Genomic DNA, 25,690 nt, shown 5'->3' with positions numbered 1-25,690 from the left:
CCAAACCATGGGAACTCCAAAAGGCAGACCCTTTCGTTTTCCTTTTGTCCAGTCACAAAGCATTTCCTCACAATTATGACATACAATATGAGGAGCCCATTTCTTGTCTTGGTCGCCAAGGGGAACATCAAAATAGGCTTGATAGGCACACCTTAAAAACGATGTTATATTGCGCTTTTGACGAAGTAGTGTGGAGCAGCCACATACATAACAGAATGCATCAGGTCTTATGTCATATTGAAGAAGCCATGATCAGATCTGAAACAAAGAAAAACATAAAGTTAAAGAATATATATATATATATATCAATAAAGATAAAGAAAATTGATGTCAAATAAATCGTGAGCAAATCGTTAGCAGCAAAACGAATACGGTCTATAGTTATTTAGCAGTTTAGGCATTGTATATGTCCACTAAAGTCTGAAATCGCACCCCGAGTTCAAAAGTTATCCCCAGTGCAAATAGCAATGGGTGTCCTTTTTTGCGAAAATCACAAGTTTCAAATTGCATGAAAACTAGAGCATGTAGAGGAAAACCGATTTCAGATTTGAAATCAGCGTTGAAAAAATACATAGAATAAGTTGAAAAATCTCATGCAACATATAATAAGAAAATAAATGTTCCCCAGTGTTATGAGAGCCATCAGTCTCTCTGTGTGTCTGTCACCATTTTTCTCAGGGATGGCAGAAGGGATCTTAGCCAAACTTTCAGAGGTTCATCAGTGAGTGTCTGGAAGTGTTTTAAGCAAAAAAGGCAAAATTTTGAAGAAAAAAAATTGGGTTTTTTTTTGGCTGTATTTTTGTTTTTTTTAATGTCTTTCATGCCTTATCCTTTTATAGCAATGTGAAAAGTAATTTTAGATGATCCCTGAACCCATTACTGAGTGCACATAGGGAAGTGTTTTAGGTCTCCACAAAAAAAAATTGAAAAAAAACAAAACTTGATTTCTTCAAAATGCCAACAGGATTAGAACAGCCCTGGCAAACACCGGGTATCCCCATTAGGATTGAAAAGTGGTTCACCATCTGATTCCAAATACATGTTTGCAATACCAACCCCACGACCTGAGTTAAGCAAACGGGTCTTTAATTCTTCACCACTTCCATCGACCCCTCCAGCATTTTAATTTTGCCATCGGGTTTTCCCCCTTCAGGTGTGCCCCTTCTCTTTCTGCTGTTCTTTTTTTTTTACCTCCACCACCGAAGGTGAAGGAGGTTATGTTTTCACCCCTTTCTGTCTGTTTGTGTGCATGATACCTCAAAAAGTTGTGGACGGATTCGGACGAAACTTGGTGGACAGGTTGGGTGTGCGACAACGACGAATTGATTCGATTTTGGTGAAGATCCGAATCTGGATATGAGAATTATTTAATTTTTAAAGTGATTCTTCACCATTGAGATGGGGCCAAAAACGATATAGTAGTCGTAGTACTGTATAGCAAGGCATTTCAAAAATGTATTGGGCCTGATATGTTCTCGTGGATCAGGCATTACGTGGCGGAGGTATGCGCTCTATCGAGTGCCCTTCTCTAATCTTCTGCTGTGTTCAAGGTCTTCCACGAACCTTAACCTTGTATACCAAAAAAAACCTCCCATTTCTTCTTTCACCATGTCGCTTTCGACTTCCTTAAATTGCTGAAATAATTGTCGGATGGTCAGAAATACTGTATATTATTGTGCAATTTTATGACAGTTTTCGTTTTTTGGAAGCAGAAACAAAACCAGCTCTGTCCATCTATGGAGTGACTGCCTGAACAATTGCAGGGAGGAATGTCAGACACAATAAATAATAAACAGGAATCTCTGACCCACACAGCAAAACCACGGACCACCACCTAAAAGAGGCATATCTCCGATGGTCCTGTGCACACATTTTCACAAATTCACATCAACAGTCACAACACCGGCTTCTGCCTTCACGGCTTCATCAGCTCAGGTGAATAAAACAACAAACAAACATGAAGATGTGAAATTTGTGAAAAAGGTTCTCCACGTTCCTTGACTTTGCATAAAAGAAAATAAAAATAATCAAAGGAAACCCACGAATGTGGAAAACCACAAAAACCTTTACTTCCAGCAGACCTCAGCAGATTCCAGAAGCGAATGTTTGTGCCTGATTAAATAGTACTGTTCCGTAAATAAAATAACTGTGATGGGGTTACAGAATATGGAGAATGTTCAAAAAGAGCCGAAGCATTAAAATATGAGGTCCGAAGAACTTTGAAGAACACTTTTAAGGCCTAAGAACACAACGATAACTTTTGAAATGAAGGGAATTGACCTCGTAACAAATATCCGGAGGGATAGGAATGATAAATGTACACTATCTGAAAGACTACTGTATATTATACTTCTTTAATTGCCCAAAAACAATTCACAACTTCTCGTTGGAAGGGGGAAAAGTTTTTGGTGCAGGCCTTTCACAAATCAGTTGACCAGGCCTGACGTTCAACTGAAGGTGGCAGGGATTTTTGGAATTGCCGACAATAACTTGCCTGCACTTCTCAAAAGACGCAGTGGGGGATCTTTAACATCCACCGACAATATTAGCAGACCGGACAGCCGGTTTAATGAGGGACGGGCCGCTTTGCGATGCAACACCCTGCCTGTGAAGGACCAATCCGGCAGTTGATAGTACTTGAGACAGGAATTGAATCGAGAACAGACAGCGGAAAGGTCAGCGCATTACACCTCTGCAGTCTACACCATGCTATCAGATTCGTGTTAGAAATGGATTTCAGAAAATGCCACAACAAACAAGTTAATTATTTAAAATGAAGTTGTCTGAGGCTCAGTGAAGATGTTTGAATGAGCCCTTGGGGCAAACATGCGATGATGAAGGATGTCTGAAAGCAATTATACTTCTATGGTTAAGCTTGAAAACATCACGATTTGGTCCTGGAATGAAAATCTAAAACATTCAGGATGCTTTGGGGCTTGGGAGGGCGTCGTCCTCTCTTCTGACTCCCAGCTCAGGAGATTACAACCATTGGAGCGATCCCATTATGGTAAAGGTAACGGTCCCACAGCAACAACGAACCACAGCAACAACGAACCTTGCAACTAGTCCATGGAGATAAATGGAGACCTTTAACCCATAGTTTTATTCGGGTAGGTTGGGTTAAGCTATGGTTCTTTGGATTCAGACTTCATTATGGTCGATATAATGATCAGATAGAACTCGAGGTAATAACTTCGAGAAGGGATTCAGGTTAACAGATTCTTTTCAAAGAAGATAATATTGTTGCGGTCTTCGCGCCCGCCGGCGTGCGACGGCCACGTAACTCGAATCGCGGCACGTCGCCCACCGGACGGACAATCCAGTCGTGACCCTCTCGGACTAACGCCGGGAACCAGTCACGGGTGGACCTTTCGGTCTCACCGCGATCGAGCCAATCAGCCCCCGCGTGGGATAGGGTTGCTCGCCAAATTCGAACTACCTAAGTACCCACGCGGAGGGTAGACCGGGCGATCGCACCTCGCCGCAGGTCGACTTCGGACACGGGCCACTTAAGCGACCCGTTCCGTACTATCAGAATAACCGAGCGGTGTTATCGTCGACCTCGACGGTTCGATTAATTATCGGGCGTATTCAGCCCACTACCAACCCTTTACGTGAAGCAAGATGGGGATTCAAAGAAAGAAATGACGAAGCGAAGCGGGAAACAGTTCAACAATAAAGCACATTTATTCGCGACGAACGGAAAGCACACAAATACAATTCCACCAAATGCACACAAAAAAAGAAAACACACTTCCATTTACACAAAAAGCAAACATAAAAGTGAAAACACAGTGCAGAGCTAATACCGACTACCGAGCACACGGCAACACTTATACAATTCTACTTCACAGACGGCGCCGACAACACATACCCAAAACCAAGGAAAAGAAATCCCCCAAGAATGAGGTAGGCCTGGGGCCGAGACCGGGTCGGGCCTACCCGTCTGGTGATGAGACGCGGAGCGGCGATGGCCCCGCAACCCGCGGGCCTCGTGGACAGTGCCTGGCAGGGGGTGGGAACGGGCCCCCCTTGGTCGCACTATCTCAGCGCGGGGGGAAACAGGAGGGGGTTGCTGATGCTCGGGGTATAGAGGATCTTTATTATGTGCGACGAGCGTCTCCACCTCGGCCAGGTCGCGCTGTCGGCCTCCCTCGGGTGCAGCTTCCTGCACGACGCGAGCACCCCCTCGTCTGGTGTCGCCGCCTTTCCACAGCTCCGTCCCCTCCGTTCCGACTCCAACGCACACGACGAGCAGCTCCACCGCCCGCGAAGTCTTGACCCTCTGCTTCCGACTCTCCTCTTCTTGACTCTCCGACCTGTTCTTGTTTGCGACTCTCTCGTTCTCGTTCTGCTGACTCTCCGACCCTCGTTCTGCTGACTCTCTCGTTCTCGTTCTGCTGACTCTCCGACCCTCGTTCTGCTGACTCTCTCGTTCTCACTGACGAACACCGTCCTTTTATCCCCCCCGTAACTTCGCCTTTGACCCCCTCCCTTTGACCTTTCACCTCGCTCCCCATTGGCCCGAGAAAAAGTGGGCGTGAAGGCTTTTTGATCCACAAATTTGCATATATCGATCGTTCTGGAGGCGGGGCCAAATCGCCCCTCGCTCACCGATTGGACGGCAAAAAGTGGGCGTGTGTCGTTTTTGATCCGTTTTTGAAGCAGAAAATCCGTGGTTTTGTACGCCAGCTGTTCAACGTGCGCCCTACACGAGTCCAGCATCGGTGCCCATGAGTGGCGCGAGATGACGGTGATGCGATGGTGGCGAGTTGTGACGGTAAAGGTCGTGGCGGTTGTGGTGAAGCGGTGTTGTGGTTGGTGGTTGATGTTGTGGTTGTGGTGATGGCGATTGGTCCAAAATAAAGATAGTGAAAGAAAAACGGCTATCCTGAAGAGTCGCAGCTCGCATAAATGACATGTATTCCCACTAGACAACGGGTTTGGGCCTAACTACACATGCACTTACCGAGATATCTCACCTAAGGGACCTGAATGGTGGTTTGCGAATCTGGTAACCACAACACTACCCCCTTCCCTTTTTACAGACTCGTCCCGAGTCGTCAAATTTTCGTGTGCCATCATGTGTAGTTTTCCCCTAGTACATTTTACCTACGGATCCCTGAGTGCGACATTCATGGTATTCGTGTCCCCAAAATAAATAACCTGAGGGCTGCGTAACTATCTGAACAAACTCACTCACACGGACGACTTAAATAAAATTGCCGGCGCTAAGACATACATGCCGGGGGCGCACTCATATGTACAGTACATCTTAACCTTAACTTACAAATTTTACACTAAACCATGGCCCAGGATCATTGAACTCTGCAAAGAAAAGCAGTTAGCAGGGAGCCAGGCTGCCCACATGCAGTCTCTGGCTCAAAACAATGCAGGTGACAGGGAACGTGGCTGGCTGCTCACACGCAGTCCAAGGCCTTCCGTTTTGAACTGAACGCAGTGAACCACAACGGTGCATGGGCTGCACAACGCGAGTCTCCCGTGCCAGCTCAAGTGGCACACACAATGAGCACAACGAATGAATGCATGAACGGTTTGAACTGAATGCAGTGAACCACAACGGTGCATGGGCTGCACAAACGCAGTCTCCGTGCCAGCTCAAGTGGCACACGCAATGAGCACAACGAATGGATGCATGGACACAAACACGGTGCACGGGCCGCCACTGCAGGCCCGTGTTGTAGCTGCCAACAGGGCAGTTCTTGCAGCTTGCAAACTGTTGCCTTGATCCTGGCGCACATGGCAATGAACAGGGGGGGGCAAAGCAAAAATTGAACGGGGCTGGTCAACATGGGCAGTGGGCATGGCAATGGCAGCAGGCAAACACAGCCCGCAGAAGGCCGCTGCAGGCAAACATAGCGGGCAGATGAACTGGCCGGCACAGGCCTTGAAGCAAACACGGCCAGCCGATGGCACAGGCCTTGCAGCAAAACAACAGCTGCCGATGAAGTTGGCCGGCCTCCGCCTTGAAGCAAAACAACAGCTGCCGATGAAGTTGGCCAGCTCTTGCCGTTCAGTGGAGGTTGGTGGAGGGAGTGCGGTGGTGCTGGCCACTTGGAGGGCGGGCTCGGACCTACCTACCTGTCTCCCTCCCAACCTATCGCCTTTGCCTGTCACTGTACATACCCACTCCCTTAATTTGTCAAACCCCAATTTAGCCCCAACTTATTTTTTTGTTGTTTTTATTTTTACTTCCCCACTATAAATCGTCCCCTAACCCCCTTTATCGTCTTTGTTCGGCTAACCTATCCTGTCACCTAGCCTACTCCCAACCCCTACGTTCCCTTCCCGGAGGGGAACAAGGGAGAGCTAACGTCCTGTGTCGAGGCCCAACTCAAGCCTCAGAATGGCCTCCCCAGAGTTCGACGATCTATAACCCAAGTGGGTCCAGCGGCCCCACAACGAGAGCGAGGGGATGGATGGTGCGGAGGGGTACATCTCCTAATCTACCCTATCCATTTAACTGTTAAACTACCCCGGGGCTTTCAACAAGCGCCTCTCGCTTAAACTATTGGTTCTAACAACCCAGATTCCCGTCGCCTGTGTTGGTGTCCTCACAATTTCGGGCCTCGCCCCCCAATTTTCTCTCCGTGCCCTCACACGGTCTCCTGGCTGGGACACGTGGCTCCCTTTGGCAGGCACGACCCTCTGCCGAATCTCCCGCTATGGCACCCCCGGGCACTACACTGCCTCCGAGCCTACCAGCTCCCTAACACCGGGGAGTGCCCCCCATGGCACCTCCCCTGAAACGCACACGTGGCAGGCCGGCCTCCCGGGCCCCTTTCCGAGGGTCACCCGTGCCCACTGCACTGCCCACGCGGCTAATGGTGCCCCGGGCCCCCGCACCAAGCAGGCGCACCCGTGCCCACTACTCTATCCCGGCCCCCCATGGGCCCTTGGCCTACCGCGGCCGACTAGCCTGGTGCCCGGGGTACCCTCTCAGCGATACTCACCTTTCGCAGCCACGCTCCCAAGCCCGTCAACAGGGCTCCTGCACCCCTCCAAATGGGTCTCGAGCCTACTTTCCCACCAACAGCAAAACGACCTCCATTTTTCAATTTAACTAACCCCCTAACTCACTTTACACTGACCCCGGGGTCCCTTGGGCGGGAGTCACTCCTCCCCCCAATCACTCATCGCACCATGCATTCCCCATTCGCTCCATACACACAGACCCGCTGGCCTCACTCACTCAACATGTACACGTACTCACCTCACAACTCACCAACTCTTCAACACACACACCGCTGAACTCTGCCATCCTTCTAACTACCTCCCCTAACTAACTCGTGCTCCCACGTCGTCCCTTAAACTATAGCACGTTCCTTTTAACACTACGTAGCTAAACTACGTCCCCTCTACACACTCACTGTCAGTCACTGTCTCCAAATAATCCCATTTTATTTCCCAACCTAAATCTGGCTACAATCCCTCTAACTAATCCATTCCACGGACTCCATGAGGACTTACCCCTGCCCCATGAAGTCGGTCTAGCTATGCTAACCCTTCCCCCTAACTAGTTTCCATCCTGTGCCCAGTTCAAGGGGGTCTTTTACCCCTTGCCCAGGAATCCTTTGCACCCGAAAGTGAGGCTTGGCTTTCGTTTATTTTTTTTTTTTTCCATGCGCAGCACCTGCGCGGCAACTCGCGCTCTTTGCACCTTGCAACTGCCCGTGACGTCATGCAGCTGCACGTGTTCCTCGTCCCTCCTTGGACGGTACCATCCGGCCGGGATACCACTCCTGCCGGATTCCAACCACACGTGCAGCCATGACGTCACCGTGCGCATAAAAAAAACACAAGCCCCACGTCTCGAGGGGTTTCCCACGCGAACACATGTGCTTTGCCCGTTGGAGCTTAACGCACACGATCGCGTGGAGAACCCGTCCGGTCCAAATCCATTTACCTGCCTAAACTTTGTCCGTCCGCGGGATCGGCAAATCCACCGCGTGCGTTTCCGGACCGGGACTTCACTCTCGCAAGCGAGCACGTGGCGGTCTCGTGCGTTGCACAGCACGAACCGCGTGCTCACTGCTGGGTGAACCCGGCACGGTGCGCGAAACAACTACAGCCGCTACTCGGCTTTCTCTCCTCTGTCGCCGTCGTCGCCATTCGACCCACGCACACCTGCGTGTTACGACGCACACAGTCCACACCATCACATTCACACCGGGAGATGCGGCTGCGTGCTCCCGCATGCCAACCGACATCTCCCTCACATACCGCTCTCTCACACACACGGTCTCCCTGGCACACAGCGACCTTGCACACGGCCGTTCACTCACGCGTGCCTCACTACTCACACAAACCATACTACTCACACGTGGTGCTCCATTCACTCGCGCGGGGGCACTCACCCGCGGTGCCTCACCCACACACGCGAGGGCACTCAACCGCTGTGCCTCATCCACACACCGTGCCTCATCCACACACGGTTCCTCACCCACACACGCGGGGGCACTAACCCGCGGTGCCTCATCCACACTGGCCGTTTCACTCACACACACGGCCTCTTCCACACACGGCGTGCTGGAAGCACGTACTCCGGCACCATCGCCACCACACCAATCACACACGGGGTCGCTTCCACACACGGGGACGCACTCACACCTTGCACCACACACACAGGGACAACCACACTGGGGATTTGTGTCCCCACAAGGGTCTCCGGGGCCTCTATACCCCCCAAGCTCTCCGTGCACCCGTTCACAGCACTCGTCCCCTCAACCTCGCAAAGCACGACCGAACTCACCTGGTCGTGACTCGCCTCAAGGGGGCATACTCCCTCCCCTCGTTCCTGGAGGAGGCACCTGGGTCCCAACACGCTCCGCGAGCTCAACCCCATTGTCCTCCACTACCTCCGTGTGTGCGTGCGCGTCACTTACCCCGTCTTCATCGTGTAGTCTTCCCTCTATCGTTCCCATCTCCCGTGTCTCTGCCAACTCTTCACCCTTTACCTCCCTTGTCTCAACTATTATTTCTGTTGTCGTCACCTCGTGTCTCGTCTCACACGTTTTGGTCTCCCCATTTAATTTTTCCCTTTCGGTCATCGTCACGACCCTCGCCCAACACGTTCCACGAATTATTTTTTCACCCGCCTCCACCGCGGGCCTGTCAGCCGTTGCACCCCCACCCAGCTCGTTTGCTCCCACACGTGGAGTCGCCATTTTTATCTCCCCGGTCACGGCCTTCATGCCCGCCTGCAGGCTTCGGCCCATGTTCTGCGTCTCACCCCGCAGCTTTTTCATTTCCTCCTTCATGTTTGTTTCCATTCCGTTCATTTTTGTATCCATCTTTTCGTTTATTTGTTGTGTATTCGCATCCATCGTCGTTTTCACTTCATTCATTTGCTTGTTCATGTCTTTCATTTCGTTTTCATTTCATTTGTGTTTGCATCCATTTTTTCGTTCATTGCCGCCAGCATGGCTATAAGCTGGGCCATGTTGGATGCACTCCAGCTGAGCCGTTTCGGCAGGGGTTGGGAAGGGTGTTGGTGGAGAGGGGGAGGTGTCATACACCGCGGCCGCTGCCGCACCCACCTCGGGCCCTGGGTTCAGTTGGGCGAGTCCGTGTTCCTGCACAATCAACATTTCCTGCACGGGGATTCCATCCTGGACCATGGACTCTACATTATTACACATATACATTTCTAATACCCCCGGCTCCCGCTCGCCTTGAGACGCCATCTTGCTTCTCGTGAAGGGTTAATTTGCTCGCTCGTAATTTGGAGGGGAATCGGGGTCGCTTCTCTCACCCCTGGACCGATTCCCGTAAATTTAGCCGGAGACAGGAGAGCCCGTTTTCCTGTTCTCCGATACCAGTGCCGCGAGGAGGGCGATGAATTTGTATCGCACGACCTGACACCAGTGTTGCGGTCTTCGCGCCCGCCGGCGTGCGGACGGCCACGTAACTCGAATCGCGGCACGTCGCCCACCGGACGGACAATCCAGTCGTGACCCTCTCGGACTAACGCCGGGAACCAGTCACGGGTGGACCTTTCGGTCTCACCGCGATCGAGCCAATCAGCCCCGCGTGGGATAGGGTTGCTCGCCAAATTCGAACTACCTAAGTACCCACGCGGAGGGTAGACCGGGCGATCGCACCTCGCCGCAGGTCGACTTCGGACACGGGCCACTTAAGCGACCCGTTCCGTACTATCAGAATAACCGAGCGGTGTTATCGTCGACCTCGACGGTTCGATTAATTATCGGGCGTATTCAGCCCACTACCAACCCTTTACGTGAAGCAAGATGGGGATTCAATGGAGGAAAAGACGAAGCGAAGCGGGAGAACAGTTCAACAATAAAGCACATTTATTCGCGGCACACGGGAAGCACACAAATACAATTCCACCAAATGCACACAAAAAAGAAAACACAATTCCATTTACACAAGAACCAAACATAAAAGTGAAAACACAGTACAGACCTAAAACCGTCTACCGAGCACACGACAACACTTATACACTTCTACTTCACAGACGGCGCCGACAACACATACCCAAAACCAAGGAAAAGAAATCCCCCAAGAATGAGGTGAGGCCTGGGGCCGAGACCGGGTCCGGGCCTACCCGTCTGGTGATGAGACGCGGAGCGGCGATGGCCCCGCAACCCGCGGGCCTCGTGGACAGTGCCTGGCAGGGGGGTGGGAACGGGGCCCCCTTGGTCGCACTATCTCAGCGCGGGGGGAAACAGGAGGGGGTTGCTGATGCTCGGGGTATAGAGGATCTTTATTATGTGCGACGAGCGTCTCCACCTCGGCCAGGTCGCGCTGTCGGCCTCCCTCGGGTGCAGCTTCCTGCACGACGCGAGCACCCCCTCGTCTGGTGTCGCCGCCTTTCCACAGCTCCGTCCCCTCCGTTCCGACTCCAACGCACACGACGAGCAGCTCCACCGCCCGCGAAGTCTTGACCCTCTGCTTCCGACTCTCCTCTTCTTGACTCTCCGACCTGTTCTTGTTTGCGACTCTCTCGTTCTCGTTCTGCTGACTCTCCGACCCTCGTTCTGCTGACTCTCTCGTTCTCGTTCTGCTGACTCTCCGACCCTCGTTCTGCTGACTCTCTCGTTCTCACTGACGAACACCGTCCTTTTATCCCCCCCGTAACTTCGCCTTTGACCCCCTCCCTTTGACCTTTCACCTCGCTCCCCATTGGCCCGAGAAAAAGTGGGCGTGAAGGCTTTTTGATCCACAAATTTGCATATATCGATCGTTCTGGAGGCGGGGCCAAATCGCCCCTCGCTCACCGATTGGACGGCAAAAAGTGGGCGTGTGTCGTTTTTGATCCGTTTTTGAAGCAGAAAATCCGTGGTTTTGTACACGCTGTTCAACGTGCGCCCTACACGAGTCCAGCATCGGTGCCCATGAGTGGCGCGAGATGACGGTGATGCGATGGTGGCGAGTTGTGACGGTAAAGGTCGTGGCGGTTGTGGTGAAGCGGTGTTGTGGTTGGTGGTTGATGTTGTGGTTGTGGTGATGGCGATTGGTCCAAAATAAAGATAGTGAAAGAAAAACGGCTATCCTGAAGAGTCGCAGCTCGCATAAATGACATGTATTCCCACTAGACAACGGGTTTGGGCCTAACTACACATGCACTTACCGAGATATCTCACCTAAGGGACCTGAATGGTGGTTTGCGAATCTGGTAACCACAACAATATATAAGCTTGTTGGAGATGGCAAATGTGTGTAAAGAGACAAGTTTTAAATACCAGCAACAAGTATTTGTCGTCGTCTTTCTGATGGCTGTGTATACACAGAATGACAATGGAGGAATTTGAGGATCTTTTCCGCAAGAAATCATCATTTCATTTGCAGCCTGTGGCTGCTGGTTGCATCATTTCTGGAAGCACAGCTGTGCCACTGATGCAGTTCCCCCTGTTTCCAGTAAGCTGGTTCTCATTTTGCCAACCTCATAAGGATGACAGGCTGAGTCACCCACCTGGTGTTAATTCAACGCTTTTAAGAGGTTCAATCTCCAGACCCTGAGATCTGTAAGGCAGCCACCTTAACCGTTAAGCCAACACCAGGCTTTCCAAAAGAAATGATTAAGTACAAGAACACATGGAGAAAGATTCCGGGTGGAATGAACTGTAGAGTAGATGAACGAACGGTAGAACTTCCTTAAGGAATGCGAGCACAAACAGAAACCACACAACCCGTGAACCAACAACAGCGACAGAGATCAGGAAATGAATGACAAGATCACGTGTTGCAGTTCCAAGTCACAGGGAGGAGCTTGTACATATATTACATACCTTAATGACTGGGATATCAGTGGGAAAAGGGTTGAAAATGGACATCCTGTATGCGACTTCACTTTGAGTTCCCTGCATCACAAAGCAAGTGTTCAGTTGAGAATGTGTCTCGTTTCCAGAATCATGATTGGATACACCAGCTGTATCCAATCGCACATTGGTTTTCATGAATTTTCTGCCTTTGTCGAGGATCCTCAATTAGAGAAAGACAAGCACCCTTATAGAAGTTTATCATGAGATCTGATGAGATTTGCATCAGATCTCATGAGAAACTAGAAGGGCACTCGGGAAGAGCTCATACCTCCACCACGCAATGCCTGATCCACGAGAACATATCTGGCCCAATACATTTTTGAGATTTTGTGCTATACTGTATATCGTTTTTGGCCCGATCTCTCAATGGTGAAGAATCACTTGAGAAGTTAAATAATTCTCATATCCAGATCCAGATCTTCACCAAAATCTAATCAATTCATCGTAGTCACACACTAAACCCATCCACCAAGTTTTGTCCGAGTCCATCCCATCTTTTTGAGATATCATGCTGTTTTTTGAGCCGTTTGTTTTCTAGAGATATACAGTATATCAGTTTAGCCCTATCTCTCAATGGTGAAGAATCACCCGAAAAAATTATCGGATCCGGATTCAGATCTTCACCAAAATCTAATCAGTTCGTCCTTGTCAAACACCCAACCTGCCCACAAAATTCGATCCTGATCTGTCCACAACTTTTTGAGATATCCTGTACACAAACAGACAAACAAACAAATGAAATTGCTCGTTGAGCAAGGAATTGCCGGAATAACTTTGTCATATCTCCATGATCTCTGAAAAAACAAAAACCTGGAGTTTGATCTTTCAAGGTCACCAGATTTGCCTTGACCTTGTGACTTCAAATAGTGACAAGCTATGCATGCGCGAGATCAAACCTAGTTTGAAGTCGATACGACCATTTTTGAGTTTGTTATGACAAAAAAATGATTCACGGTTTATAGTCGACCTTGATTGAAGGTCAACCAAACTTAACACATCAGTAGCCAGTGTCATTGCCTCCATGGGTGCAAATATTGGTGAACAAATTTGCACAATTGTGGACACTGTCAAACTTTTTTAAAATCTGAAAATTTGCATTTGTTTATCATTAGGGAACTTTGTTGCCATGGTAACCGGAAGTGGTTGAACCAAATTTCATCATTTTTGACATATAATAGGACACTCATACCAAGATACCACATGCCAAATTGGAAGTCAATCGGGATCGAAATGACGTTTTTATCGCAATTTGAAATTTTTGACCCGACCCCCCTGACATTCTACCCCCGGCCGCCAAGAAGGAAGGGTGTTGGTGTGACACCCCAATGAGACATATGGTTGGATGCAGTATTGGAAGATGCACATTTTTGATTTGGTTCGAAGTCGATATGGCAATTTTAGCGGAAGTTATTGCGAAAATAAGAATTTCGGTTTTTCAGTGACCTTGTCCTTTGACCTCGATTCACCAAAAACGACAAGTGTCTAAGTTGGACCATGGCCGACGTCTGTGCCCAGTTTGGTCATGATCGCTGAAACGGTGTGGTTGCTACAGGGTAAACAAACACACAAACAGACAGACAGACACAGAATGACACACACAACCGACCAACATAATTGCTGAAATCCGAAGGATTCCGGCAATTAACAAACAGACAGAAAGGGGTAAAAACATAACTTCCTTCACCTTCAGTGGCAGAGGTAAAGAAAGGAGATCTTTGTAAGGTTTTTGACTCAAACCTGGATAAACTGAATAAATTAGATCATCAAACGAAGTTCGTGAAGCTGCTGTTTGTTATGTAGTTATTGTTTCCTTGATCCTTTAACACAAGGCTGTCTAGAACACATTTTGTGAAAATTAAATGAATGCAAGCCATTTACTGCTGCTGATAGTGAGTGAGTCAGTAAAATAAGGAAAAACGGGTAAAAACGGGTGCATACATTCCCTCGTGAGTCATCGGTTTCATAGGTGGAACTGTTACACAAAACTAAGTTGTGACATTTAAACAAAAGCTTTGTCCACTATTTTCCTGTTTTCCATTGGGAAAACTTCTGCAAACACATTGGATTGGAATAAAGTTATTGAATATAGCAACACGGGTTCAGGGGCTGTCTACGGTACATGTTGAATATGCTTGGGGGTAGTGAGGGTAACTAAAATGAGAAAATTGCTGCAAGGGTTATGGTGGAGCGATACCATGACACAAACTCTGAATACTCATCGCTCACTGGTGAAAATTGTCCACTTTCCCTCCTAAACAATGGACCTGACAACAGGTATGATGGCAATAAGTGATTTTATTTATATTCACAGGTATCTAGCAAAGTCTTCACCACACCAAGTGCTGGGCTTCATGATGACTTACCTATATCATACAATTGATGGCACAAGGATCTTGTTTGTATCAGCAAAGAGAGAAAAAACTCCCAAAAAAGAACATGGCCTTGCATGTCAAAGAACCATTCTCGACACGACGTAGTGAAAAGAGTGAGAATTCGTACGATTTTAAAATTAAATGTTATTGGGACTTTTGGGAAGGAAGGGGGTTAGGTAAGAGCAACCATATTTTATCCCCCATTAAAATGCCTCTTCCCATCTCATTTTTGGTCTGCTTCTTCTCTTCCCGATTGCCTCCATAGTCAAATGCCTGCCCGTGCACATTCCATTCCTCCGCACAGCCTTTCAGTGAATATCACTTTCTGTGGCTCACCTCCTGATATCCTCACTCTTCTTCCTTTCCTTCTAAGGAGATCGCCATCAGCCCTCCTGGCATCCACATATCCTCTCTTCCTTTCTCAAGGCCCAGACCTTTCCTTCATAAATCGGAAAAATCGGTGTTATTACCATTTTGTTAATGTGTGCCCTTCGCTAAACCAGAATCCTCATATCATAGACCAGCCCAGAAACACTCCGACACTTACTTCACATCTGTCTATGTCTCTCTCTTCATCCAGGGTTGAAGTTTCGAAACGCTCGATGATGGAGGGTGGCCAGCTGATGATCTGATTGGTCATTTAATCAGGCACTCAAGATTAAGGAAATCATCGCTCTTCCATGATCCTCAATCTTGTACAGAAAATAAAAACACCGAGTGGTGGCCATCTCCTCTCTGGGTCAATTTTCTGAGCAGCCATGAGAATCGAACCTACACAAGTGAAGGCGCTGCAGCAAGGCTTTACCCACCCGACCGCCAAGAGCAGGAGTTCACATTTTGTAATATTTTCCAAACACCAGTGAAAAGACGGAAATTGTACACTCGTTATCATCGCAGCTTTTTATTTCCATGTTCTGCACAAATTTGAAATCACTAAACACCATAATGCATTAATCATTGAAGTACTAAATTTAAAATTTACAACTCTTCGTACATGTTGAACATTCTACCTCTCTACAAATTGCACACACACACATTTAGTGTCATACTGTCAGGAGAGTTGCGTTTCAAATTTTAGGATAAAAAAGAAATAGGATCAGGACTCTTATAAAGAAAGGAAATGGGGTTGGGAAAAAGAAATAGGATCAATGCCGATTCTTGCTCACTTGAGGTTTGTCCGTTGGCACTCATGAGTGTATCAAATAAACAAAGTATGATGGGTGTCAAGGAGCAAAAAACGCACATGATCTCCAAACCAATTTTAAGCAGCAGCAGAAATGCTTCAATCTTCCACAAACTTCATCATGTGCAAATTGAATGAAGCCACCAAAATCGATCAAAAGAATCGTGACAAAAATGGCGTAAGATGCGAATTGGAAACGATAAGTTTGTTTGTAGGCTCTTAACTCGTCCGTGATTCGAGTGAAGTACAAGAAAAACAAACTGCGCAACTTCATGCTCCGATTATAATGGATTCAGCTTCTAAGGGTATCATGGCAATGTCAGGTTTGAACTCAAACCATCAATTTGCTGGATGGAGGAGGTCACAGTGACACGGTCTTTTTAACACCAGCATTCCCACTTCTCTCATAAATTGAGCAACCAGACATGCTCCTACGATCCATGCTTCCCATCCACATTGAGGCTCTGGTCTCTGAACATTTGGAAATATTTCTAGAAATGCAAGAGGTCTCCCTCCTGCCAGGTCCAATCAGTCCTCGTCGTACTGACCTGCCGCCATTGTCTACGTAGCTCTTGCACAGTGGCTCCGTACTCGGCATGCAGCTCCTGGAATGTTGACAGTGCCAGGTCACTGGCCAAACCTGGGCCATCATTACATTCCATGTAGAACGTGGTGGATGAAGCTGGAGTCTCGGGTCTCGTTCTGGTGACAGTGACTGGACGTGGAGGTATGGGAGGTGGTGGTCTGCGTGGTGATGGGATAGTGGAGTCAGTAGAAGCGGTATTGGATCTCAAGCGAGAGTCGTGGCTCGAGTGAGGTATGGGTTGCAGTGGGCACTGGCCTGTTCGAAGGAAGAGAGGAAAGCAGGTGGGATCAAAAAATTTTGGAACCGAAGTGAGGATATCATGCACAGTGGTTTTTCGAGGAGATAATCAAAATCTATTTCCAAAAAGCTGCTTCCAAAAATTGTCACAACACACCACCTAAGGAATGCAGGTAACATATTGCAAATCCCAAGGAGAGGAGACATAATGAAAGCGGAGAGGTTGACAAACAAAGCTTTGCATTTGAATGCAATTTGTTACAAAAATGAATGATGCCAGGTGAAAGGCACAAGTGATTAAAGCTTATCATCAAAGCAAATCATTGATGGGAGATTCAAAGCATTTCATCAATTTTCCTTCCTTTCTGCAAATCATTCAGGGCCATGGATTTTAATGGGAAACTATGACATTTTCTCAGCTCAATAAAATAAAACAAAAGAACAGTTTAGGGCTTCCAGGTGTCTCTTCTCATCTGTGCGACTTTGCCATAGAAGCTACATATAACCTCCTAAACAGAAAACCGAACACACCATTGAATTTTGAAGAAGGCATCAGAGAAGCTCTTGGCAGTGCTAAGATTGGCTTTCGTGTCGATAGCAGGGAACGGTGTTGGCGCTCCAGTTCATCGGCCAATGTGTGCAGGTAGTCAAAGTTGGCAGAGGCGATGGCACGCATCCATGTGGTCATCTCCCCATGGCTCTGTGCCGCCAATGTGTACGTGCGTGCGCTGGCACCGGCGAAGCGCAGGGCAAAAGCATGTTCGATGGGTGCCGCGTCGCTAAGCTCCACAGTGCAACCCTCGAGCACGACGAGACCTGCTGGCTCGCGGTCGTCCCGCGAATCAAAGTAGAACAGCATGTTTCCCTTGAGGACGAACCAACGGCGCTGGAAGGCAGTGTTCACTTCGCCACGCTTCAGCAGCGTGCCCTCTTTGTCAACGTGCGACTCACACGTCGCAAAGTGAGCGACAGTGCGCTTGTTTAGTTTCATCACCGGCAAACCTGTTTGTGCAAACACGTGGAAAGCAAAGGAATTGGAAACATTCAAATTATCACGACTCTAAAGACTAAAATTGTGTGCGATGAAGAAAAACCGACATTAGAATTGATGCATTGAAGACAACTTTATAGTCGCATTGCAAGGAAACCAAATATTAAAAAAGAAAAGTCCAATTAGGTAATCCTGCCTTACGTGCCTGCAAATATGAAGCTGTGTGGAGCCAGGATGAGTCATCCAGTTTGACAAGCCATCGATGAAGCAAACCGCCACAATCCTCGAACCAACGTGATGCCGGCACCGACCTCTCCCCTCCGACCAAACTCGAGTCAGACAGAAAATCCTTGTTCCAATCCTCCTGTTACAATACACATTGCTTGTTTCAGGAAAGGCGGCTTTCATTTCCCACAAGGACCGTTTTCACGATTCAGAGCTGGCTGTGGAAGCCAATCAGTCGTGCAACAATGGTAGGATAAATCAGAAACAACAGAGGGTTAGAAAAGTATTTATGGAATATCAAGACCAGCATCGTCCATGGAGAGGAGGAAATCAAGAGAAGGTTGAAAGAGTATGATTACTAAATGTGGAACATGAGGGAGAGGGCATGGCTGAGGCATGGAAAAGTGAGGGCCCTGTGAGGGAGATTGAAGAGGAGGATGATGTAAAAGCACTTGTCAAAATGAAAGTGGGAAAGCCTGCGGATCATCTCAAGTTGCCGTTGAATTGATGAAGGCGTTAGGGCTTGGGGGAGTACAGAGGGTGTAGTGGAGTTGATTAGAAAGGTGTGGAGTGAAGACAAGACACCAGATGATTGGAGGAAGAACACTATAATAATAATACCAATTTTCAAACAGAAAGGGCGTAAGATGGAGTGTGGAAACTACAGAGGGATCAGATTGATGGAGCATGCAACAAAGGTAGTGGAGAGGATTGCACATCAAAGGTTCAGAGAGATTGTAAAAAAATTCTGCACAAAGCCCCTTTCTTTTTGTGACGGTGATAGAAATACTGAGTGACGTCAGGCATAGAGAACCATGGGAGCTCCTGGTCGCAGAAAAGTTAGCGATAACTGCAGTCAAGTGTTAAGCAACAAAGAATGTTGGAATGGCAAGACAGCTCATAAAGGCTGGGGTTGAGGATTAATGCGAGAAAGATGGGGGTTATGGTGTGTAATAATACTGGAGCAGAGAAGGTTAAGATTGGAAATAAAAGGGGTGAAAAGCTGAAACGAGTGGAAAAATCTAAATATCTTGGTGGTGTCGTGTGTGTGATTGGATGCCGAGAAAATTGAAGGTAAGAATCTACAAGACGGCGATCAAGCTGGTTATAATGTATAGCAGATTACCCGCGCTATGAGCGATCTTGTTCCAAGCGGGCAACATGCTCTCCTGACACATCCCTTTATTTGGGCAGTGTGTAGGCAACAGACCGCTGTTTCGATCGCTCCCGAAAATAATATGAAAAATAACCTGGGTTATGTACATGAAGCAAAAACGTGTACTGCTTTTGTGCATACACTGAGTTCAATAATAAGACTGTGTTCAAGCCGACTAGGTTTCATGGTGACAGGTAAACGATGAAGTGGTGTCCTGATGAGCTCTAAGAATGTCGTCCTGATGTCGTCCTCCTGTCGTCCTGATGAGCTCTAAGAATGTCGTCCTGATGTCGTCCTCCTGTCGTCCTGATGAGCTCTAAGAATGGCAAAACCATGGTCAACGACTCCACAATCTTTACTTATAACTTCAAATCATCAGTCTTTTAAAAAAGACTCAAGTGTGCGCTGCTGAAACAGGAAGTGAAGCGATACGTGTGCGCTCATGGCGTTTAACGCAATGATGCATTGATCGGGTCGGAAGGGCCATATTTTGGTTTATACATAATACATCGTGGTAACATAACTTGGATAATTCTAATTGAAATGGGCCAGAGGTTGACACCAGTGGCCGACACTTACTGTCACCTCCACAAGGCCCATGACGTCTATCCGCAACAACTTTTCGATATTTGATGATCCTTTAACAGTTGGTTAGGTTGTTCAACACAGAATGGATTACTTATTGGAGGGCATGGGGATTATGAATATGACACTTCCGAAGATGTCTTAGGTTTATCAAAATGGTGGGCATATAATTTTTATTAATATTTTCAGGTTACAATTGTGGGTTGCGCCTGTTCATCTTTTTTCTTATTTGTTCCTTTTTCCCACTTGTGAAACCAACTTCAACAACTTCAATCTCATTATTTCCTCCAAGTCTTCAAGATAGCTGTTCACCACCATCTCAGATCATCCCCAATCCAAAACCATGATATTTTCTACCCTCGGTAACCCGCCCACCCCACCCCAGTCCCTCTTCCTTCCAAATTTACAGTTTTCCCTCCTGAGAGTTTGCTTCTGTATCCATCTTGTCCACCCCATGCATGTTCTTGTGCTCCCCCCCTACCCATTCCTCCCCACACCCAATGTTTGTCCAAGTCTCCCTCTATGTTGGACTTCAACTCTACTGTTGGTGTTCCCCCCCCCCCTCTCTCTCCACTGTTCCTTTTGTCCTGTTACATTCATTGTAGTAGTACAAGCTCTCACGAGCCTCGACTACATATACAAAAAAAAAAAAACTAGACATGATTAGACATCACCACGTCGACCAATACGCCTCTGCCCATATCAAGTCTTTGCTTACTCTAACTTTCAAGACCTAAAACTTCAAGACCATTTGATCTCAATATCTAATATGTATCATGGTACATGTATTTCGTTTAGTTCAAATCCCATAGCCAATGGTATCACTTCATAAGGAGTTTTAATGTGACCTCTGACCCTTGACCTTTTAGGAACAAATAATCTGTCATGGATGGATACCCTGACGGAGGTTTATACATACAGTATTTGTACCAAGTTTGATTTAAAACCCTTCAGCTGCCCTAATCACATTTTTACCTAACATGACCTTTGACTTTTGACCTTTATGCCAAAATTCAATCGGTTCATCTTTGCATTTTAATGTATACTTATACCAAGTTTGGTCAAAATACCATCACTGGCTCACAAGTTAGTATGGTAACAGGATTTTTACCTAATGGGACCTCTGACCTTTGACCTCTTGACCCCATAATCTAATCAGTTTATCATTAAATCATCAGACATACTTGTTCCAAGTTTGACTTGGATCCCTTCAACCATTCTTAAGTTAACACAGGAAGGAAAACCTATCACGAACGGACAACCCAAAAATATAATTCCTCCGGCGACTTCGTCACAGTTGGGTGAACCCTGTGATTCCAAGTGCTTTGTTTTATATTTTTTGAAGTTTTAATGGATTTGTTTTGGATATGGTGGGTCTCCGTCTTGAGCTAGCCAATTTAAGTGGTTGGGATAAATTGTTTGTAAATTCTGGTTTGTGATTATTTTTGTTGACCAAACTTAGTGTTGGTAAATGCTTTTAGTATGTTGGGTTTTTGGTCGAATTCAGCTATAGTTTGTTATACGTTTAGTGAAGGTCATGTGAGGGTTAAGTCAAGTGTGATTCCAAGTATTTTGGGGGTTTTATTTAAGAGTACTTGTTGGTTGTACCTTGTGATTGTTGGGTGGTAGTTCAATTGACGTTTGTCCAGGTTAAGGAGAGCGATTGTCGATTTAATTGGCAAGACGTTGATTCTGTTAAGTGCGAGCCAGAATTTGAATTGTTTTTCTGTCTTGTTGGAGTAAGCGGGTGGTTGTAATTATGGTGTGGTCTCGTGCTACGATGGAAAGTGTAAGGATTGTCACGTGTCATGAGGAGGAGGTTCTGGAATGTCATGGAGAAGGAGTGAAGGGGAAAGGATGGCTCCCTGTGCGACACCGTTTGAGAGGTTTTTATATAATTATAAAGGTGTTATTGATTGTAACAGGTGCTCGTCTGGCCAAAAAAAGTATGAGATCCAAAGTTTGTTTGTGAGAATCTTTGTTTTGTATTTGTTGTGAGAAGCTTTGTATCAGCGCGTGTCTAGGTATGTGTCGAAAGCTTTGTCAATGTTGACATGGTCATGAGTAAGATGCATTTGGGGGTTTTGGAGCGGTTAAATCTGTCCAAAATGAGCTGCATTCATGTGGTGAGATAAGTAGTCATGGAGTAGAGAGGTCAGCCCCATATTATTGGCGAGTTAAAGGAATACAAGGGATAATACGAGAGAGAGAATGAGGTGCTGAAGTACTTTGGCCGTACAGCAGAGTATTGTGATGATCATATGGGACAATAAGAGGCACGATCGTTGGGATTCCTGTTCGGTTTGACAATGGGAATGATTGGGGCCTGTTTCCACATGCCCGGTATCATATCATGAAACCATGAATAGTTGAATAACGTTTGTTGGTGCTTGGAGGCTGCGTGTCCCAAGATGTTTTCAGTGCATGTTGGACAGGACATCTGAGATTGTCGTGGCTCAGTTTTTTTTAATGAGTTTTCTAACGGGGTTGATTATTTATTCCAAAGTAAAAGGAAGAACTTCATCACTGTTTAATTTAATTATACGAGTTTCTTTAATGACACGTCTGTCGTCTCTGCAAGTGTGTCTATAAGTTATATTAAAGGAGGATGTCAGCTTGTTATCTGTTAGGAAGAATGGTGTTTGCTGGATGCGTTAGTGCTTCACGAGTTGGGGTTGAGGTTGGGGTAATGCCGAACATATGAATGTTTTTAGTTGTTTGCCAAAGTTGTTTGGACTTACTTTTCGTCCCCCGTGCCTCTGGCAAGGTCAGAGATGGGCGACATTAAAATGAGCTCCGTCCGACCGACCGACCGATCATCCGTCTATGTACTTTTGTGTACGCGATATTTCAAAAATTGTTGAACATTTAACTTTCACATTACACAGATCTATTCCTCATGACATTATCTCAACCTGATTAGATCACGGCTGTGATTGGCTGAATTATGTCGCCATGGCAACCATCTCGGTAACTTGCCTTATGGAAGTGACATTTCAAAAGCTGTTCATGATTTAGCTTTCATATTACACAGATCTATTCCTCCTACCACCCAAAAGGTGGGGGACCTTAAGTATCAGCTCCTTGTGAAGTTTAAAGATCTGATGTGTTGGTACCAGTTCTGTTGTCTTTGTTGTTGTATTTGCTGGGTGATGGGATAATGAATATTTGAGATATGTTTTCATCGTTCTCCTGAGGGGGTGGTGCGTTTTTACGAAACGTCTCCCTCGTGTGGATTTGGTGCTTGATTTATGGGGGAAAAGTTAGGGTTGAACTGTTTCATGTCACCTTGTGGTAGATGTCTGTTTGTACAAGTGGTAAGGATGTTAAAATGTTTCATTGCGACGTCAATAATTATATTCTAACACGGTAAAATTGGACAACGTTATTTCTGTGTTTTGAGTAAATGGAGGAGAGTTGGCATTCTGCTAGTTAGGGCTGTTGGCATTGAAATCACCCCCCCCCTCCCAAACATAAGTTTGGGTGTGTACCATGTATCTGCACGTTCTTATAAATGTGGCGTATAAATCAGATGGACGTGAAGTGACCGGTGGAATGTAGATGTTGATGTAATTGTAGGTTTTTCCGACTATGCTCATTTTAACCGACTTTATTTCAGTGGTTGGGTTAATTTAGTTTGAGTACTGTCGGTTAAAGAAATGTCCTTGTGTACAAGGGTGAGGAGGCCTCCCCCCAGGAGGAGGAGGAGGAGGAGGAGGAGGAGGAGGAGGAGGAGATTGGGACCATAATCTGTGCAGAGTGTTGGTGCTGCCCAAGCAATCTCCTTAGCTATTTGGTACAATCCTGGACAGGTCACCACTCCGACACAGTATACCAGCATGCTGGCACTCATTTTGCCGACCTCCGAAGGATGACAGGCAGAGTCAACCCCACCTGGTATTAATTAAACAGTTTAGCGGGATTTGAACTCAGGACCCTTTGGATCCAAAGCCCACCACCCTAACCATCAAGCCAACTATCTATCCATTCGAATTGCATAGTAGTAATAAAATATTGGCGTTGCGGTGGTTTGGACACGTGATGAGAACAAAGGACGAGGAATCAATCAAGGGTGTATGGAATGATCAATTGGAGGGGACAGATCAAGAGGAAGACAGACTATGGTGGAGGTATGTAATCAATATGGGGTTTGAAGACCGAGGGATTGGGAGATGAAGATACAGGAGAATGGAGAAGGTGCATCCAAGTGGCAGATCCCTAAATGTTGGGATTAAGGTTAAGAAAGAATAAGAAAGAGGAGGAGGAGGACAATCAGGCTGAGCATTTTGTCCAATCAAAACACAGGAAAGTCTTAACGAGTGATCCAGACCCCTCCCCTATTCGAAACAGTGATCTCAGCGCACTCCGTCAGGCGAGCCAGCGATTTGTAGTGTAAATGACGTCACCGGGATGCATTACATCACGATCCGATCCTGATATCTGAGCCTTTGAATAAACTTTGACCCTCGTTCGGTGCCCTGACCCCCTCCGAGTGTTTACCACAGGTCATCGCTTCACCTCCTCGAGCTCGAATCCACGGAGTGTTTACCACAGGTCATCGCTTCACCTCCTCGAGCTCGAATCCACGGAGTGTTTACCACAAGTCATCGCTTCACCTCCTCGAGCTCGAATCCACGGAGTGTTTACCACAGGTCATCGCTTCACCTCCGCGAGCTCGAATCCACGGAGTGTTTACCACAGGTCATCGCTTCACCTCCTCGAGCTCGAATCCACGGAGTGTTTACCACAGGTCATCGCTTCACCTCCTCGAGCTCGAATCCACGGAGTGTTTACCACAGGTCATCGCTTCACCTCCTCGAGCTCGAATCCACGGAGTGTTTACCACAGGTCATCGCTTCACCTCCTCATCATTTCCTCTCCTCATGCTCGTTGTCGGTTCATTGTTAGAACCCCAACATGTCGTGAACCGCGATTTGCAACCATCAAGTCTCTCACGGTTACCGAGTACATGACGAGACTAATGAGATATCAGGAAGGGAAGGAAGAGATCATCAACTTCAATTCGGCGCGAACGGAAAAAATAAAACGTTTTCTCGTCATTAAACGGCAGCGAAAAAGTGTTCAAGTTCCTGGAAAGTCGACAAGGTCGAGACGGAATGGAACACGAAAGTTCATTTTTACGGATACATCTTGGACTCACGGATACGCCGACATGTTTCGAGGAAACGGCGCGTCGAGTCCGGTGAAAACGGCGGAACACCTTACCTACCCCTGTCCTCCGAGTCCCGGCCGAGCCTCTGTCCTCCACCCACGACGCACGGTAACCTCTGAACTCACAGCTTAACAAAGGGATCAACAAAACCCCCGCACAGCAAACAAATCATCATCTTCTTCTTCTTCTTCTTCTTCTTCCTACTCCTCTTCTTCTTCTTCTTCTTCTTCTTCTTCTTCTTCTTCTGGGATCAAATGGCGTTTTCAGAGCCGTGGGGCTCGAAATACGCCACTCACCAATCTATCTATACACGTCGTCGGTTACCAAGCAGCTCGCCGTTCCTTATCAACAGTTTCGTTGGAGTGCTTGCTTGAGTACTTAAGCCGCTCGGTGAGCGTTCTACAACCTGATTGGTTGCGGACATACCCGTTCAGGGCGTTTTTATTTATTTATTTTTAAGGAAATTGTCCCAAACGAGGCTTATATAAAGCGCTCGAGATAAGGAGCTCCGGGTTAGGGTTAGATAACGATAAGGTCAAAATAAAATAAAAAAAGAGAAAAATAACAAAACAAAAAAAAATCCAAGACAAGAAGTAGCCGATGTCATTTATCCACTCCGGAGTTAAAACAAGGGCAAAAATGTCATCGGAAAATCGAGAAAAACCTTGATATCTGGGATGGCAAAGGAATCTTTTCACCAACACGTCATTCCTCGTTATTCCTTCACTATTATTCATTCATTTAGTCATTCTCTTCGTTTGGCAGGAATTCCCGCCTTTTCTTCTTCTTCGGTGTTTTTTTTATTTTTTTATTAATTGAGAACTTCAACTCTCGTTTTCAGCAAGTAATAAATGGGCGGGAGATTTGAACGGGA

The 25,690-nt window shown here is 46.9% G+C and overlaps 1 protein-coding gene across 4 annotated transcripts; it reads right to left on the bottom strand.

Moving 5' to 3' along the window:
- Nucleotides 1-15,565: 15,565 nt before the first annotated feature.
- PHETA1 (PH domain containing endocytic trafficking adaptor 1) lies at nucleotides 15,566-25,066 on the bottom strand. 4 transcript variants are annotated; one of them, XM_085858618.1, is made up of 4 exons: nucleotides 24,870-25,066; nucleotides 17,883-18,041; nucleotides 17,218-17,688; nucleotides 15,566-16,704 (listed from the first exon to the last, which is right to left on the bottom strand). In XM_085858618.1, exons 3-4 carry the CDS (start codon nucleotides 17,675-17,677, stop codon nucleotides 16,355-16,357), a joined length of 810 nt encoding a protein of 269 aa, XP_085714744.1. In that variant the 5' UTR covers nucleotides 17,678-17,688; nucleotides 17,883-18,041; nucleotides 24,870-25,066; the 3' UTR covers nucleotides 15,566-16,354. The 4 variants fall into 4 exon arrangements, with proteins under 4 accessions (XP_085714744.1, XP_085714745.1, XP_085714746.1 ...); XM_085858619.1 differs by having other exon boundaries at nucleotides 24,874-25,043; XM_085858620.1 differs by lacking the exon at nucleotides 24,870-25,066 and adding an exon at nucleotides 24,144-24,770.
- Between the last annotated feature and the right edge of the window lie 624 nt (nucleotides 25,067-25,690).

This window comes from Eptatretus burgeri, chromosome 16 (assembly GCF_056783735.1).
Source record: "Eptatretus burgeri isolate ZD-2024b chromosome 16, Ebu_testis_v1, whole genome shotgun sequence".
Classification (NCBI taxonomy): domain Eukaryota; kingdom Metazoa; phylum Chordata; class Myxini; order Myxiniformes; family Myxinidae; genus Eptatretus; species Eptatretus burgeri.
This window is presented reverse-complemented; position numbering and strand designations above follow the sequence as displayed.

What these genes read in the sequence shown, in the direction of transcription:
- PHETA1 (XM_085858618.1), bottom strand. Translation starts at nt 17,677, where the DNA reads ATGAAACTAAACAAGCGCACTGTCGCTCACTTTGCGACGTGTGAGTCG. An exon ending in GCCTTCTTCAAAATTCAATG is followed by an intron (nt 16,705 to 17,217) that starts GTGTGTTCGGTT and finishes TCCTTCGAACAG; the next exon opens with GCCAGTGCCCACTGCAACCC.